At 38.5% G+C, this 18,556-nt stretch overlaps 1 protein-coding gene across 3 annotated transcripts; it reads left to right on the top strand.

The window, feature by feature from the left end:
* Window positions 1-4,851: 4,851 nt before the first annotated feature.
* LOC131526642 (NACHT, LRR and PYD domains-containing protein 12-like) lies at window positions 4,852-18,423 on the top strand. 3 transcript variants are annotated; one of them, XM_058755203.1, is made up of 8 exons: window positions 4,852-5,041; window positions 5,502-5,586; window positions 5,798-6,070; window positions 12,088-13,894; window positions 15,836-16,009; window positions 16,640-16,813; window positions 17,202-17,248; window positions 17,330-18,423. In XM_058755203.1, exons 3-8 carry the CDS (start codon window positions 5,812-5,814, stop codon window positions 17,953-17,955), a joined length of 3,087 nt encoding a protein of 1,028 aa, XP_058611186.1. In that variant the 5' UTR covers window positions 4,852-5,041; window positions 5,502-5,586; window positions 5,798-5,811; the 3' UTR covers window positions 17,956-18,423. The 3 variants fall into 3 exon arrangements, with proteins under 3 accessions (XP_058611186.1, XP_058611015.1, XP_058611098.1); XM_058755032.1 differs by having other exon boundaries at window positions 17,202-18,423; XM_058755115.1 differs by lacking the exons at window positions 4,852-5,041; window positions 5,502-5,586 and having other exon boundaries at window positions 5,652-6,070; window positions 17,202-18,423.
* Window positions 18,424-18,556: the final 133 nt, after the last annotated feature.

Below are 18,556 nucleotides of genomic sequence, written 5' to 3' on the forward strand. Positions count from 1 at the left end.
CAAAATCAGCTGCGGGTGGCAGATCCTTCTCCTAAACTCTGCAACAGTCTCCTATACACATAACACACTATCACATTTCTATAATTCAAATCCATGAAAGGATTGTTAGGCTGCATTAATTAGGTCAACCGGAACCGGGAACACTTCCCATAACACCATCATTACATCGTAAAAAGAATATCATCTACGCTAATATTAGTCTGTTTCATTCTTATTCCGAGGTCACCATAGCCACCCAGCTCCAGACTGTATCCAGATCAGATGGTCACTGCAGTCACCCGTATCCAGCCCAGATAGTGGATCAGCACCTAGAGATGACCCCTACAGTCCTGAATGTCAGCGGAGACCAGGACACCTAGATGAGCCCCAGAGAAAGATCCCCAGTGAAAACCTTGTCTCCTAAACGGCCATCGGGACAAGACCACAGGAACCAGATGAGTCCTCTCCAGCTTCGACTCCTTCACCATGTCATGTATCCAGTCTTCAAGTGGAAGGAACTGGATGGATGTTCTGAGCAATGCTAATCCACAATCTGACTTGTGTTGCAGACTGGAATTAAACCTCGCCATGCTGGTTCATCTGGCCAGAGGAGAACTGGTCCCCCGACTGAGCCTGGTTTCTCCCAAGGTTTTTTCTCCATTCTGTCACCGATGGAGTTTTGGTTCCTTGCCACTGTTGCCTTTGGCTTGCTTAGTTGGGGACACTTGATATTTGACAAAATTATTGACTTGATTGCACAGACACTATTGGAGGAGAACTGAACTGTATGATGACATCACTGTTTTCTCCAGAGCCATTTTACAGATTAATTGAACTCATTCCATAATTGATGGACTTTACACAGTTATTAAACTAAACTGAATCAACACTGAACTGTCTTTAACTGAAAAAAATATATACTTTTTACTATTGTCCTCTTTTTACAGCTGCTTTACAGCAGAATTACATTTTGTTTGTATCATTAAAATATTTTTCTGTTCAACACTGTAAAGCTGCTTTGACACAATATGTACTGTATAAAGTGCTATAGAAATAAAGGAGACTTGACTTGAACATTGGAGTACATTTTACAATAAAATCCTATTTCAGTCTTTCTACTTCAAACATTGAAAATTGCTTTAAAGTAACGTAAAAGCAAAACAAAAGCTCCTAGTGTAAGGATCCACCCACCAACCCAAAAAGCAGAATCCAGCGGCCTGGTTGAAGGTTTGATGCATGTTCGGCCTTTTACTTGCGCTTCTGAATTAATCAGGATTTAGTTTAAATTTTAGTCTAGCTCCGTCTTTAATCTATGGAAGCCCGTTTCTGCCACTGAATAAAAAACTTAAAAAGGTAATTACAACTTTTTTCTCATAATTGTGTGATACAAACTCCCAATTGTGAGTTAAAAAGTCAGAATTGTTAGATATAACAATATAGATATAATAACGAGTTTATATCTCACAATTCTGTGGGGGAAAAAAAGTCAGAATTGTGAGATAAAAAGTCGCAATAACCTTTTTTTTTTTTTATTCAATGGCGGAAATGGGCTTCCACGTTAATCTGACTCCAATTTCGGCAATGTTTCTAATTAAAAACTAATCACAAATGTTGATTGTGTATTAATTTAGATATTTGATTATTCCTGGCTCGCTATACTTTCAATTATCCATTCACTGGTGACCTAATGTCTCTTTTAAGTCTCACATTGGCCTTGCGTGGATCTTACGCTCACAAACTCACCAGTCTGATGTTAGTCAGAGGATGTAGGTAGACTAATACCTAATTGTCTGCCGCCTACTGCTTGCTTATGACAAAAAGTGTAGTTTACTGTGTCTTTTCCCGTACAACTTGCTAGCACCAGTGATAGACAGAAATCTGAGGTCTCTGATGACGTGCCTACTGCTCCGTTCTACTAGTCATAATGATTTCTGGAGAGTTTAGAATAAATCAAATATAACGTTTTATTATCAGTCAGGTAAATATGTATTATGTAAAATAAGCAGAACTAAAAGCTAAAGTAAGCAGAACTGCTCATCACCCCATGGAGAAATTGAGAAATTTTAACCAAAGTATGTTATAGACTGTTCATTAAGACCCTAAAGAATCATATCAACTTGTGGAAAATGGGCATCTGATGACCCCTTTAACAATTAAAATCATTAAGAAACGGTTCCTGTAGTGTGTTTTGGGACATATTACATTAGGATTTAGCAGGTTTTTTGTTTTTTTGTTTTAAAGCCACCAATAGAAGGCGACCAATTACCAGCAGAGACCAATAGGCACTATTACAGTTTCCATTAAAACCAATAACAGTTTCATTGTAACCAGTATTATTTTTATTTATTTATTTTTTTCAGAAAGGGATTGAAATAAATGTATTAGGCTATCGTATGAACTAAAATTCTTGAAATCTACATAAAAAAAGTATAACACAAAATCTAGAACCTAGAATCGCTGCTGTCTCTAGTCTCTTTATGAATGAATTGCCAGACAATGCGGAGTGATACATATCAGTGAACTTTCAGACTATGGGTGTCCTAGGATTTTACTATAGTGCTCATAGGCTACATGCTACATGAGAGAGGAGGGCAAAGGTAACCTAACTGTTCGCGTCTTTCTTTTTCTTTTAGCTTCTTCCAACCACCTTTATCTTCACGCTATTTGCTTGCCATCATGAGCCCACTTCGTGTTAGTTTCGGTTTCTCATGAACAAAAATAGATTGCATTAGCGCCCAATTTTGTCTGCCATCAATATCACTTAATTTGACACTTTTTCTTTGATGATGAACCGGCCAGTCCGCCCCTGATGCCAATTACATAACAAAACAATTAGAAGGCAATTCAGAGTTAAGTTCAGTTACAATTCAAATAAATACATAACATCAATTGCTCAAAGATTGAATCTAAGAGATGCATACCTGACAGCAAAGGGACACACAGCAGCATGTGAGTTCCAGAGTCTCCACATTTATCTGGGTTGACTACAAAATCCCACCGTAGTGTTTTGCCACTTCCCTTATATACCCAGATAACAAAGTTTCAAATCAGTTGTAAAAACATATAACTTTGGTTATTTAGGTTCTCATGACCCAGGGTCGCACCTGGCTGGAGATAGATAAACATTCCCACAGACCCTGAGGTGGACACACCCCTCAGCAGCAGAACAGAATACTACAAAAGTTTTCAATCTTTCTCATAATACAAGTGACTACTGTAAAATTGAGACCAATTCACCAATTGCACAGAGACCTTTAGAACGATACCAAACATGAAAGGGAAAAACAACAGATTCACAGGATATAATACGTGGTGTATGGATATTCTCGCTTTTGAGGGAGGAGATAAGTTTGGTCAGGGTGGTGTTGTTTGCTCTCTTTGGAGAGCTCTTCTCCAGATTAGTTTTATTGTTTTGTTGCATGGCATCTGTTTTGTGTGAGTTCCTGACGTTTTGGATTCATGAGGAAATAATTTCATAGGGAAATAATTTCATCCTTTCACTAGCACGAAATTATGTTTTATTAACAAAGTTCAGGAGGAGCATGTCAGACACATAGCCTAATTAACACAAGAGGAACGCACTCAAGTTAATCAACGCATAGGTATAAATACAGCTGACATACCTCTATCCATTGACGGTTAATCGGCATCCCTCCACTGCCCCTTCTCCACTCTTGAGTTCTTACTACTTGAGTTCTTACCACACTTATACGGGGGGTAAGGGCCGAGCTCAGGGCCCTTCCCCGGACAGCACGCCAATTATGCATTACTATACTCCAGCTAATTATATGCAAGTGTGAACTGTGCTGCGAATACAGACTTGTCCAACCAACATTATAAAAAATATTCCAGGATCAATAAACATCAGTTATAATGCAGTGACAAGATAACATGTATGAGTTCTTGTTCATTTAACACATTTGACCACTGCAGCTGTGTGTTACAATGTGCGTGAGAGCCTGAAACACCAAAGATTGATCATGAAAACAATGACCTGTCATGAAATTCTATAACACCTCTACAAAGTTGTTCAAGTAGAGGCATCTTTAAATTTTAAAGTTATGACCATTTATTTTGCAGCATTCATCTAATAGAAAAGCAACAGAGAACACATGAATTCTAAGGACAGCGCAAGTCAGATGGGATGCAAATGAAAGGAATGGACCCTTGTATCTTGAGAAAGACTTTCAAAACACAAATTGACACAGCAAATTGAAAATGTGTGTGTGTGTGTGTGTGTGTATGTGTGTGTGTGTGTGTTTTTGATTATTACGGTAATCTGCAGACAGTGCAAAAAGACAGGCTTTCTCAATTGTTTTTCACTGAGTTGGTCAGTACTCAAATTAGTAAACTAACTGACTAAAATGTGCATCCTTAGTTGTCATACCCGCTGTTTCATTCCAGATTTAACCGATTTAATCATCTAGGATCATCCATCCCTCCAATTTTCAAACCAAAGTGTCTCTCCTCTGTTTCTGCCTGTCTGTCTTTATCTGTATCTTGTTGCTGTCTGTCTCATTTTAATGGGGTCATAAACATGTTTCCTGCCACAACCCAGCCCTGAGAGTGCACTAATGGGGTCATAAACTGAGAAACCCAAATTCCTTTGATCTTTTGACATATAAGAGGTCATTGTACTATAAAAACATCCTGTCATTTTCAGAACTCAAAACTTTGTCGTTAGTCTAAAAACAGCTTATATTGAAGGCAGTCTGCCAAAACCACAGCTTGTGGAATGTTCCACTCTGTGATGTAATAGTGTCACAGAAATCAAACGATAAAGATACTCTGAAGACAACAAGACACTGTTCAGTGCCAAGCTGTTGAAAAACAGTGTTTGTGTTGCCTTCCTTCTGATCCCAGCGTTAGGAAAAAGTGGCTGATCTTTATTTTTAATGAAGATCCAGACTGCTTCAGTAAGAACTCGGTCCTTTGTTCACTTCATTTTACCGTGGATTCATTTACAAATAAGGCACAATTCGACGTGGGATTTTCAGAAAGATTGAAACTAAAAGACGATGCTGTCGACTATATTGGCTCACAGTAATGTTGCAACACAAGTGTGAGGAACTTTTCATTATGTGATCACTATTGTTTTGTCTCTTCTTACAGATCATTTAATACTGTATGTATTGAGTTATTTGTGCATTTTTGACCTATATAACAGCAGCTTCCATCTATGAGGAATGTACCCTGTCAAACACACACAACTATTAGTCAATCACAGCAGTGGGCATTTACTTCAGAGTCTACAATCCGCCACGCCAATTCAAACAGAGCGTTCTGATGAGGGGGGTTAAAAACAGGACAGAAAATAGCATTTTAGTTATAAATTAAGTTTTTTGATGTAAAAATCTTAAAAACATTATAAGTGGATCTCAGAGAACAGTACAAAATAAAAAACAAAGGCAGTTCATGACCCCTTTAACTGTAATTTCCTTCTTTTTTTTTCTCTCTGAAATGTTTCTGCTTTTACTGCTTTACATTCTGACATAAATCACTCCCACTGTATGAAAATGCAGAAGCGGGATGGTTTTCAGAGCTTCTGCTTAAAGAGGCAATAGTTCAGAGGAGGAACAAGAAACATCTGCATCATCATTATTCACAGTAAGTTAATAAATACTGCTTCGTGAAATACATATCTGTATAGATTTAAAAGTGTCATGCATTAGTTCACATTGATTAGACCCTCAGTGTCAAAATTGAGACTTTAATCAAAATTTTGTGAATTTTTGTTTCATTTCATTAACCATAACATTTGAGCACTTAGAGTGAAACTATTAGAATTTTTTTATTTTCTTTTCTTTTCCTGCAACAGTGGTTTATTGAAGGATGATGGCATCTGTTAAGGAGCTGCTTGCAAACTCACTGAGGGAACTAGTCCAAAATGATGTGAAGGAGTTTCAGTGGTACTTGAAGCATCATGAGTGTGTTTCAGCTTCTGAGATGGAGAATGCAGATGTCTTAGACACAGTGGATAAAATGGTGGCACATTTTGGACCAGAAAAAGCTGTGAAGATCACAGTGAAAATCCTAAAGAAGATGAACCAAAACCTTCTGGCTGAACAGTTAGAGAATGAGCATAAAGAAGGTAACATTAAAATTAAATTGAAATGCTTTCTCTTTTATTTAACAGTGACTGTTTAGAAGTGTGATGGTCTTTAATGTAAATAAGGAAGTAATTGTTGGCTTTCAGCTTAAACTTTCCTTTTAGCTCCGCCAATGTGCTTGTGTGATTTACAGTGCCCTCCAAAAGTATTGGAACAGTAAAGACAAAATTGCTCTGTTGGCTGTGGAGTCAAGACATTTGCAAATAAGATTAAAAGAAGAATATGAGACAAAACTACAGAATGTCACATTTTATTATTAGCCGTTTCAACACATTCATGTTTTTCAAGCTAAGAAGCTCAGCACTTTTAGAGTTTCATCCCTCTATCTGATGTGAGCATAAGTATCGGAACAGTTGCCTCACAGGTCTTTCTAAGCGATCAGCTGTGTCCTGTTGCATTAATTCTTCAGATATTAAAAGCAGGGAATGTGTCGTATCGGTTTTATCCATTACTTCTGCATTCTGAATCTTGCATTTGATGATGACACACACAATCCAGGATGAAGACGAGGGAGCTGACTTTGAGAGAAAAGCAAGCAATTTGGATGCTAAAAGAAAAGAAGAAGTCAGTTAGAGCTCTAGCAAAAACAAAGGGCATGGAGAAATCAAGAGTTTGGAAACCACCAGCGACACCAGCAACCAACAATGACCGGCTGAGAAAACAACAGTAGTTGATGACAGACAAATCATAAAAGCTGTGAAAATTAATCCTAAAAGACGTGTCTGTAAAATCACCAACAACTTCCAGAAAGCTGGGGTGATGCTCTGACAATCTACTGTCCTCAGGAGACTTTGACACAGAATTACAGATGCTATACAGCAAGATGCAAACCTCTGACCAGCTCCAAAAATAGAAAGGCAAGATTAGAGATTGCAAAAAAGCACAAAGGTGAGCCAGAAGAGTTTTGGAACTGTGTTTATGGACCGATGAGAGAAAGATGAACCTTTATCTAAGTGATGGGAAAGCAAAAATGTGGAGAAAAAAGGGAACTGCAATGATCCCAAGCATACAGCCTCATCTGTAAAGCATGGTGGAGGTGGTGTCATGGCATGGGCACGCATGGCTGTCTCTGGAACAGCCCTCTCAACTTTACTGATGACTTAATGTATGATGACAGTAGCAGAATGAATTTAGAAAGGTACAAAACCATCTTGCCTACCAATATTCAAGAAAATGCCACCAGATTCATTGGGAAGTGCTTCATATTTCATCAGAACAATGACCCAAAACACCTGCCAGTTCAGTCAAGGTATTTATAAGGGCAAAGAAATGGAAAGTCTTAGATTGCCCAAGTCAATCTCCAGATTTAAATCCAACTGAACACGAATTTCACCAGAAGAAGAGGAGAGTAAAGGCAGAAACTCCTCAAAACAAGCAACAGTTGCAATTGGCTGCATTAAAGGCTGGGAAAGTATTTCAAAGGATGAGACCAAGAGTCTGGTGATGTCTATGGGTCACAGACTCACTGCTGTGATTGTGCGCAAGGGATCTGCAACTAAATAATAGCTTTTAATCTTTTATATCTGCCTTATGTTCAACTGTCCCAATACTTATGCTCACATCAATGAGTGGGATGAACTCTAAAAGTGATGTTCTTTTTATTTGGTAAAACATGTATGTGTTGAAACGGCTAATAATAAAATGTGACATTCTGTAGTTTTGTCTCATATTCATCTTTTAATCATATTTGTAAATGTCTTGACTCCACAGCCAGAAGAGCAATTTTGTCTTTACTGTTCCAATACTTTTGGAGGGCACAGTATATCAATGCATTTTCTCTCTTTAACAGTTCAGGCTAAGGGAAATATCAAAACTTCTGCCACTTCAAAACAGATCTGGGGTAAATAATGATCACTGTCGGTACAGGGAAATTCATATTGACCAATTAATTGGGTTCACTCATATTTTAGTCATATCAGATTCTAGGTGAAGTAGAGTAATTACAGGACCAAGGCCATATATAACAGACTACTTATATCATAATCCATCCATCCCCTTGTCTTATGTAGCGCCACAGGGATGTTGGAGCTTATCCAGCATCTGGGGCTGTAATCAGGCAAGCATCCTGGTATATCACAGTTACACAGTTATACAATTGCTTATAATTTTGACTAGTATTTGAAACTATCGCAAAATTTGTCAATGTTTGCAAATCGCCTTCCTGAATGTGCTTGTTAGCATGCAGCACGGCTAATGTGACTAAAGCTACCATTGTCTCTGACTGTTTTCAAAGAGACCAGAGCTATGTTGTTATTTATTTTATTCTTAAGAAGCAATAAAGACAGATGATGAGTGTTTTCAGGTTAAAAATAAAAATAACAAATAGCTCTGGTCTCTGTGAATACAATAAGATATGACATGCTAACAAGCACATTCAGAAATGGGTAAAATTTTAGAATACTGTTCCATTGTTAATTAATAACTTGACAGAAACAAATGACTAATGCACATTCTAGTAACTACTATTAACTAACAAGAAACTCTGATTAATGATTTAGTAAGTAATAGCGCTCAGTTGAAACTGGTAGTTCACTATTAGCTAATCAATAACTACTATATTTTGTCATATATCCTGGAGAACTACTGAGAACTACTGTATACAGGTTCATACTTAATGTGAATTATGCATAATGTATAATTAATTCTAAAGTGAAGATCATGGTAACCCACTAATAATGACTGAAGTATTACCAAATCCTTCTAAAGGAACTACTAATAGCTTGGATCAGTATTCTAAAGTTAAACGCATCATAACTCCCTAAGATTGGCTGATGTCATTGTAAGCTTTTGAGATACATGTAAGGTTCTGGATAGAAATGACTTGAGTGTTATTACATCCTTCGAAAGGAATTACTAATTATTTGGATCAGTATTCTAAAGTGAAGATCACGGTAACCCACTAGTAATGATTTAAGTGTTACTGAATCTAGCAAAATTAATTACTAACTAGAACCCCAAAGCCCCAAAAGTTTACAATGACTTAAGTAATTAATAGGGAGTTATCACGATCTTCACTTTAGAATACTGACCCAAAAAATTACTAATTCCTTTAGAAGGATGTAGTAACACCTCAATAATTACTATCCAATACTTTACAAAACCCTTAAAAGCTTACAATGATTTCAGTCATAACTAGAGAATTATCATGTTATTCACTTTAGAATACTGATCCAAATAATTAGTAATTCCTTGTGAAGAATTTTGTAATACTTGAGTCATTACTAGTGGGTTACCATGACCTTCACTTCAGAATTAATTATACATTATGTATTATTCACATTAATTATGAACCTGTATACAGTAGTTCTTAGGGAGGTATGAAAAATAGTAGTTACTGATTAGCTAATAGTGAAATACCACATTTGAATAAGCACTATTACTTACTTATTCATTAATCAGAGTTTCTTGTTAGATACTAGTAGTACTAGAGTGTTGATATTGCATTACTCATGTGTTCTTGTGTAGTTATGCATTAATGATGGAACAGTATACTAAAGTGTTACCCAGAAAGGTGATTTGCAAACATACACGAAATATAAAGTGAGGGACCTGCATGTCCTGAATATAAAGCTGTATCGTGAACAGACTCTAAATAGTGTTCTGTGCTCATCTGTACAACCAAGGAAAGAACAGTTAGCATGCTTTGCTCGATCTTTTGCCATGGCGTTAGAACTGGCACACCGCTGTCACTTGCAAAAACAGAATGGCGGCAGGCTATTAATTAACTGTTTATATCGCACCTTCGGCGCTTTTAAAAGCATTAACTTAACATGCGAACTGAATGGACCAGTTATCAGCACAATATGACTGAAACGCAATTCTTTTAATTGTGCATGAGTGGCAAGCAAATCAGTTTATACTCTGCGTGCGTTCACCAGCACTCAAAGTGTGATAAGATTTGGTAGAGCCGTTCCTATCGTGAAGCTGATGTATGGAAGAAAAATAATGCCATATGTCTTTGAAACAAAAAAGCATGTTGAATAGAACTAACTGAAAAAATAATGCATTGAATTAACAGTGCTTGCATTTTAATGCCTTGTATTTACAGGGCTTGCATTTTTAGGTCCTGAAATTTAACATAGTTGTTTATTTAAGCTGTGAATATTTCAATTCAAAATATTTCACACACATTTTCATGATTAAAAAATAAATAATTCATATTCACCTTCCAGAATTCACTTCCAAAATATTCAATCTGTTTAAAAATACGATGTACAATATTCAACAGGCAAATTTCAGTCCATTTTATTTCACTTTCCAAATTCGCTTCCACAAATTCAGTGGTTAAAATTCGGCAGAAAATTCGCTATTGCACATCCGGTGGTGAGCGTCACACAAGCCATGATTCAAAGTAAAGGAAACTAAGCAACCGAAAGCAATATATGTCTTCTTCAGATGTAATGTTGGTTCTGTACTTCAGCGTTGGGTAAAATAGCATTATAATGTCCTTTGTGGTAGAGAAAGCTGCTTACATGTAGGCTACAGGAAATAGCGCAGATGTTGAATTAAACATACACACAATCTGCTTTTCCTCATGTTTATACTGGTCCCGATAATCAAAACTTCTACTTAGCGCTTGCTCCATTTCTGCAGATCAGTTTTTGTGAATGAATGACTTAATCTACTTGTTGGTTTGGTCTTCATCAACAGCCACTTGCGCCACCTGCTGGTGAGCGACTGACAGCAGATGGAGATCATGCATTGGTGCTCTATTGTTATCCTTGCAGTTCCCGGATGTGCAATGGCGAATTTTCGGAATTTTAACCACTGAATTTGTGGAAGCGAATTTGGAAAGTGAAATAAAATGCATCGAAATTTGCCTGTCCAATATTAGGTAACACTTTATTTCGATAGTCCACTTGTTACGTGTTGGTGCCCTCCAAGGAGTACGAGGAGACAAAGTGGTAATGAAATCGGTTTCTTTAATCGTGTGTTTTTTCTTCCATACAGATGGTAAAATGTGAAATCTATTTGAATTCTATTGAGAAATTGCCACTTTAAAATGCTATGGAGAAAGTCTAACATTATCTAAAAAAAACAAAAAAAAAACAAATAAACTAAAAAGACTGATGAAAAGAGGAGAAAGCATAATTTTGCACCAGAACTAACATATATTAAAATCTTTAAACTACTTATGACTGCCTTTACTGGAATTTATCACATATTATAGGCTTATTTATTGTGGTAAATTTAGTATAATTTGTTGTATAATTTATAATGGATAATCTATTAAGGAAATAGATTTTTCCCTATAGATATTACAACTGTGGTATGTTGTAGCTATTGTTTCTAAATGTGCAGGCTGTTGTTTTTCATAACAAATGCTATATAGATTAATAAAAAAAAGTAATTATTGGCCTGGTAGTGATTAATAGGCTAGTCTTAATAGGCTCAATAGGTCAAATGTTACAGATAAGAACTATGGTACATTTTTATAAGAGAAGGTACAAGTCAGATTCAAGAGCCATGTGTAAAATGGTTTCTAATGATGAGTGATGGAAAAACCTGGCCTTCACATATTCCAGTAGATGGCATAGATTAAATCATTAAGAGCCTGATGAACTGGAGTAAGAAATAAACAATATCAATATAAGAAAATGTTAAATTGACTTCCCATGGTGTGTTGAATTAGAACATTCTGTCAAACTGTAGCCTATAAGTGCCTAAATAATATAAAATACATTATATATCCTATGTAAACAAGTAATTGTTAACTAGGCTATTACTTTGTTGAAGTCATGTTATCAACCAACTTTGCATGTGTGGATGATAGCACAAAAGTCCATTTTACAATATATATAATATAAGCAAACAAACAAATAAATAAACCTCATGAGGGAGCATGACCCGGGACTCCAATAGAACAGTTTACACTTCAACCCCAACAAACCCCCCCCCCCTTTTGTTATCTCCATGACTTTGCAAGATTAGAATTTACATATGAACTATTTGTTTATTAACATGTATACTTATTGTCAACTTTTCTTCTCTCTCAAAGGCTCACACACAGAGAGCGTTAAAGCTGATTTTCATAATTACAGAGAGATCAGCCTCAGACTGAAAGACAAATTAAAACAGGAGTACAACCGGATATTGGTTGGTAATTCTCAAATGGGTCATCGGGAATACCTGAATGATATTTACACTGATCTATATGTGGTGGAGAATGAGACTGGAGGAATAGTAAGTGAACACGAGGTAAGACAGATTGAATCAAAGCGCATTCGATTTTCTGCCAAGGACACACCGATCCAGTGCAATGACATGTTCAAAGACCATATGGGACGACGAAACAGAAAAGTGCTGATGATGGGGATCGCAGGAGTGGGAAAAACCGTTTCTGTTAATAAATTCATTCTTGACTGGGCCGAAGGAAATGAAAATCAGGACATACTTTTTATATTTCCACTCCCATTCCGTAGACTGAATTTGATTACAAAAAAGTACAGTCTCATGGGACTGCTTAACAAATGCTTCTTTAGTGATCCTGAAGAACTGTCCTCTCTTCCTAAGGATGATTCTAAGGTCATGTTCATCTTTGATGGGCTGGATGAATGTCGCTTCCCTTTGAACTTTCAACAGGGTGACAGATTTACAGATATGCATAAAAAAACAACAGTGAGTAAGATTGTTACACACCTGATCAAAAGACATCTGGTTTCCTCTGCTCTCATCTGTATCACATCCAGACCAGCAGCAGGCGGTCTGATTCCTCGAGACTACATTGATCAGGTGACAGAAGTGCGAGGATTCAATAATGAGCAAAAAGAGCAATACTTCATCAAAAACAGCTTTCCAGAGCTTGCTGGAAACATCATCCGTCACATCAGGAAATCCAGGAGTCTGTACATCATGTGCTACATCCCCCTCTTCTGCTGGATCTCTCTCACTGTTCTTCAGCCTCTGCTGGCTCGAGAGAGCAATGACAAAACACCCACAACTCTCACAGAGATGTACACAAGCTTCTTACTCTCTCAGAAGCAACAGATGAAAACAAAATACTGTGATGACATTAAACCTGAAGTCAAGTCTTTTGATCAGATTATTCTGAAGCTTGGGAAACTGGCCTTTAAACAGCTGCAGAAAGGAAATCTGATTTTCTACAAAGAAGATCTTGAGGAGTGTGGACTAGATGTCAGTGAAGGGTCAGTGTATTCTGGGTTATGCACTCAGATCTTTCAGATGGAAAAGGCTGTGTCAGAGAGAAAAGTTTACAGCTTCATACATCTCAGCGTCCAGGAGTTCCTTGCTGCTCTCTACGTGTTTTTCAGATACAAATGCAATGGAAGAAACCCATTTCTTCAATCATGGAGAGAAAATTTGACATGGAAACTCTCCAAAACATCATTATTTGACCTTCATAAGTCTGCAGTCAACAAGGCTTTACGGTGCAAGAATGGACACCTGGACCTTCTCCTCCGGTTCCTGCTGGGTCTGTCACTGGAGTCCAATCAGAGTGATCTGAAGGAACTGCTGCCAAGACTACAAATGAAACCCAAGAGTGTCAAAGACACTGCTGACTATATCAAAATAACAATAGAGATGGAAGAATCAGTAGAGAGGACCATCAACCTCTTTCACTGTCTGAGTGAACTGAAAGATGACTCTGTAGAGGAAATCCAGAAGTATCTGAGCTCTGGAAATCTTTCAGCACAGAATCTCTCCTCTGCTCAGTGGTCGGGTCTGGTGTATGTGCTCCTGATGTCAGAAGAGACTCAAGAGAAATTTGAACTGCATAAATACTGCAGATCTGATAAAGCACTTATGAGACTGATGCCAGTGATCAAAAACACCAGAAGAGCACTGTAACTCAAATTTACATTCATTTTTTATATATACACTGAACAAAATTATAAACGCAAAACTATTGTTTTTGCACCCATTTTTCCTGAGCTGAAGTCAAAGACCTAAGACTTTTTCTACGTACACAAAAGGCCTATTTCTCTCAAATATTGTTCACAAATCTGTCTAAATCTGTGTTAGTGAGCACTTCTCCTTTGCCGAGATAATCCATCCACCTCACAGGTGTGGCATAACAAGATGCTGATTAGACAGCATAATTATTGCACAGGTGTGCCTTAGGCTGGCCACAATAAAAGCCCACTCTAAAATGTGCAGTTTTGCTGTATTAGGGGGGTCCGAAAATCAGTCAGTATCTGGTGTGACCACCATTTGCCTCACACAGTGCAACACATCTCCTTCGCATAGAGTTGATCAGGTTGTTGATTGTGGCCTGTGGAATGTTGGTCTACTCCTCTTCAATGGCTGTGCGAAGTTGCTGGATAATGGCAGGAACTAGAACACGCTGTCGTATACGCCGATCCAGAGCATCCCAAACATGCTCAATGGGTCACATGTCTGGTGAGTATGCTGGCCATGCAAGAACTGGGATGTTTTCAGCTTCCAGGAATTGTGTACAGATCCTTGCAACATGGGGCCGTGCATTATCATGCTGCAACATGAGGTGATGGTCGTGGATGAATGGCACAACAATGGGCCCCAGGATCTCGTCACGGTATCTCTGTGCATTCAAAATGCCATCAATAAAATGCACCTGTGTTCGTTGTCCATAACATACGCCTGTCCATACCATAATCCCACCGCCACCATGGGCCACTCGATCCACAACGTTGACATCAGCAAACCGCTCACCCACACGACGCCATACACGCTGTCTGCCATCTGCCCTGTACAGTGAAAACCACGATTCATCCGTCAAGAGAACACCTCTCCAAAGTGCCAGATGCCATCAAATGTGAGCATTTGCCCACTCAAGTCGGTTACGACGATGAACTGCAGTCAGGTCGAGACCCCGATGAGGACGACGAGCATGCAGATGAGCTTCCCTGAGACGGTTTCTGAAAAGTTTGTGCAGAAATTCTTTGGTTATTCAAACCGATTGTTGCAGCAGCTGTCCGGGTGGCTGGTCTCAGACGATCTTGGAGGTGAAGATGCTGGATGTGGAGGTCCTGGGCTGGTGTGGTTACACGTGGTCTGCGGTTGTGAGGCCGGTTGGATGTACTGTCAAATTCTCTGAAACACCTTTGGAGACGGCTTATGGTAGAGAAATGAACATTCAATTCACGGGCAAAAGCTCTGGTGGACATTCCTGCAGTCAGCATGCCAATTGCACGCTCCCTCAAAACTTGCGACATCTGTGGCATTGTGCTGTGTGATAAAACTGCACATTTTAGAGTGGCCTTTTATTGTGGCCAGCCTAAGGCACACCTGTGCAATAATCTTGCTGTCTAATCAGCATCTTGATATGCCACACCTGTGAGATGGATGGATTATCTCGGCAAAGGAGAAGTGCTCACTAACACCGATTTAAACAGATTTGTGAACAATATTTGAGAGAAATAGGCCTTTTGTGTACATAGAAAAAGTCTTAGATCTTTGAGTTCAGCTCATGAAAAATGGGAGCAAAAACAAAAGTGTTGCGTTTATAATTTTGTTCAGTGTAGATACATAAAATTAATCATTATTTTTTATGAAGTCTAAGTGAAGTCTCATGACGTCTAAACTAATAGATAAACTGAAGAAAGCTATTTTTTGTATTATTGCATTCTCTCTTTAACTTTCTTTTTAATTTAATTCAATCACAGGATACATATGTTGGATTTCTTCTTGCTTCTACTACATAGCTACAGTCAAACGTTTTTTTTTTTAAATATATATTTTCCCCAAATGTGTGCTCCATATTATAAAACCTTCCTTAATAAACATATTTTTTGTTCTCCACAAAGATTACAGTCCTGTAATCTCACTGATCAGCATTGTGAAACTGTGGCATCAGCTCTACAATCCTCAAACTGTGTCCTGAGAGAGCTGGATCTGAGTAACAATGACCTGCAGGATTCAGGAGTGAAGCTGCTCTCTGATGGACTGAAAAGTCCAAACTGTCAGCTGCAGATACTGAGGTATGCAAGAACTTATATAATGCATAGTACATAAAGGTATAATGTACAGTCAGTCATAGGGCCTATTTACACCTGGTCACACTATGCGTTTTCTCTGATCGGATATCTATCTGATTTGTTAAAACGTTTCCATTTACGCATGGCCACATAAATGTGTCTTCGCAAATAAATGGATATAAAACCGGTCTTCAATTCCCGTGCTATATGCAAATTTAATGGAGTTCACATCAACGAAAGCAACAGATATGTGCTGCATTTTATGCTATTTTATTCATCAACAGCTAATTTCAGCTAACACCGTGTCTACACCAGACGTGAGCGGCGCGGTGCTGCGTGACAAAATACAATAGAACCTATTCTGCTGTCTACACTGGATATGGCGGTTTGTGGTTTCAACAACCAGATGCATTTACACTTGTCCAGTTTCGTCTGTATGCGGCCCAGACCACCTCCTGAAGTAGTTTGAGCAATAGGATTTAAATGCGTGTCGAAAGTGTTTCGGAGGGCATTTACACCTGTTTTTTTTTTTCGGATATCTATTCCATCAGAGAAAACGCATGAAGTGACCAGGTGTAAACAGGCCCATAATGTTCATGTGTATCTGTAGATGATCTCTCTGAATGTCTGTAGGTTGTCTGGCTGTATGGTAACAGAGGAAGGCTGTGGTTATTTGTCTTCAGCTCTGAGTTCAAACCCCTCTCACCTGAGAGAGCTGGATCTCAGCTATAATCACCCAGGACAATCAGGAGTCCAGCTGATCAACCACAAACTGGAGGATCCAAACTGCTCACTGGAGATACTCAAGTAGGTCAAACAATATTGTCCAAAGAATGCTTTGGCCATCCGCGTTCCAAGATGTTACGCGCAATGTCTGCATGATGTGGTTTTCGTCATCAGCAGGGTCCACATGCATCAACATGCAGCCCAAATTTTTGTGTCTGCACAGACAGTGCACAAGGGTTTGTCCATGGGTTCCATGTTGGTCCTGTCTGAGCAAGCCTACTATGGCCAAAACCAACATAGGACCCATGGACAAAGCCATGTAGGGCCCATCCCTCAAGTCCATATCAAGCGTTTATTGGCCCCACCAGGAAATGTTGGCTGGGAAGATTAAATAGTACTGCCTGTGATAGCTGTCGTTACAATGAACTTGAGAGATTACGTTCAATTGTGTGTGTTTGTGTGTTTATAGTGTAGATCATGGAGGAGATATCAGAATGACAGCAGGACCAAAAAGGTGTATGTTTAAATGCACACATCTTCATTCCATGGATTGTTGCTGCTATTGTGTTTTCATTGCTTCTCTGTTCTTGTGTTCAGATGCTTGTGATCTCATTTTGGATCCAAACACAGCACACACTCAACTCATCCTGTCTGATGAGAACAGGAAGATGACACGTGTGCCAGAGCATCAGCTGTATCCTGATCATCCAGAGAGATTTGATACATGGTGTCAGGTTATATGTGGACAGAGTCTGCCTGGACGCTGTTACTGGGAGGCTGAATGGGATGGAGTTGGGACAGAAATATCAGTGACATATAAAGGAATCAGGAGGAAAGGAGGCAGTGACTGTCGATTTGGATACAACAACAAATCCTGGAGTTTGTTTTGCACTGCTAATGGGTTCACTGTCTGGCACAATAATAACGGAACTGATATATCTGTCCCTTCACACCCCTCTAAGAGAGTAGGAGTCTATGTGGACTGGTCTGTCGGCACTCTGTCCTTCTACAGCGTCTCTGACACACACACACTCACACACTTACACACATTCAACACCACATTCACTGAACCTCTCTATGCTGGATTTAGGGTTTATGATTCCTCAGTATCTCTGTGTGAGATTACACCATATAAGCATATGTACAACTCAGTATTAATGCAGAATATGGAGGTGAAGAACCATCTGACACAGACAAAGATTAAAAAAAAAAACTTTCAGTAATCAACTTTATCAACAGATATTATCTGAAAAACATAACACTGATTACATTCAGCAGAATAACTTAAAGAGGTTGGCTGCATTTACTAAACTGTGGAACTTTGACTCTTGCTGCTGATTTGAATGGCGATGCTTCCCAAAAGTGTCAGTTGATGGCCTTTCATTTTTAACCAGAAATGTGCGCGCTGCTTTTCTGAAATGTCACTTGAAATGTGTCCGTTTTGAATTGTTGTGGTGAGACATGAGGAAAAAATAAATTATCAGTTGTGGGACTATTCTGTCATAAATCGCATAGCCTACCATTAATTTCTGAACTTTCTACCATCCGGAACTGGAAATGAAATTACTGGTTGATATGTCCCGATCTCAATAAAGTTTAAGCTTTTAGTCCGTGAACTGTATCTCGATCAGGACGCGCGCTCTCTGGGGAAGTTTGGCCAGGAGTGCTTCCAGAATAAATCTATATATACACATGGGCGACATTACCTTTTATTTCATGGATTAATTTCATTTAAGAGATGATTTTAATATGGGATGTTTTTTCAGAAGAACTTTGTGTTTTCTCCTCATTAGCCCTTAGAATCTTGTGAATTGTGAATTGTGA

Source organism: Onychostoma macrolepis, chromosome 01 (assembly GCF_012432095.1).
Source record: "Onychostoma macrolepis isolate SWU-2019 chromosome 01, ASM1243209v1, whole genome shotgun sequence".
Classification (NCBI taxonomy): Eukaryota; Metazoa; Chordata; class Actinopteri; order Cypriniformes; family Cyprinidae; genus Onychostoma; species Onychostoma macrolepis.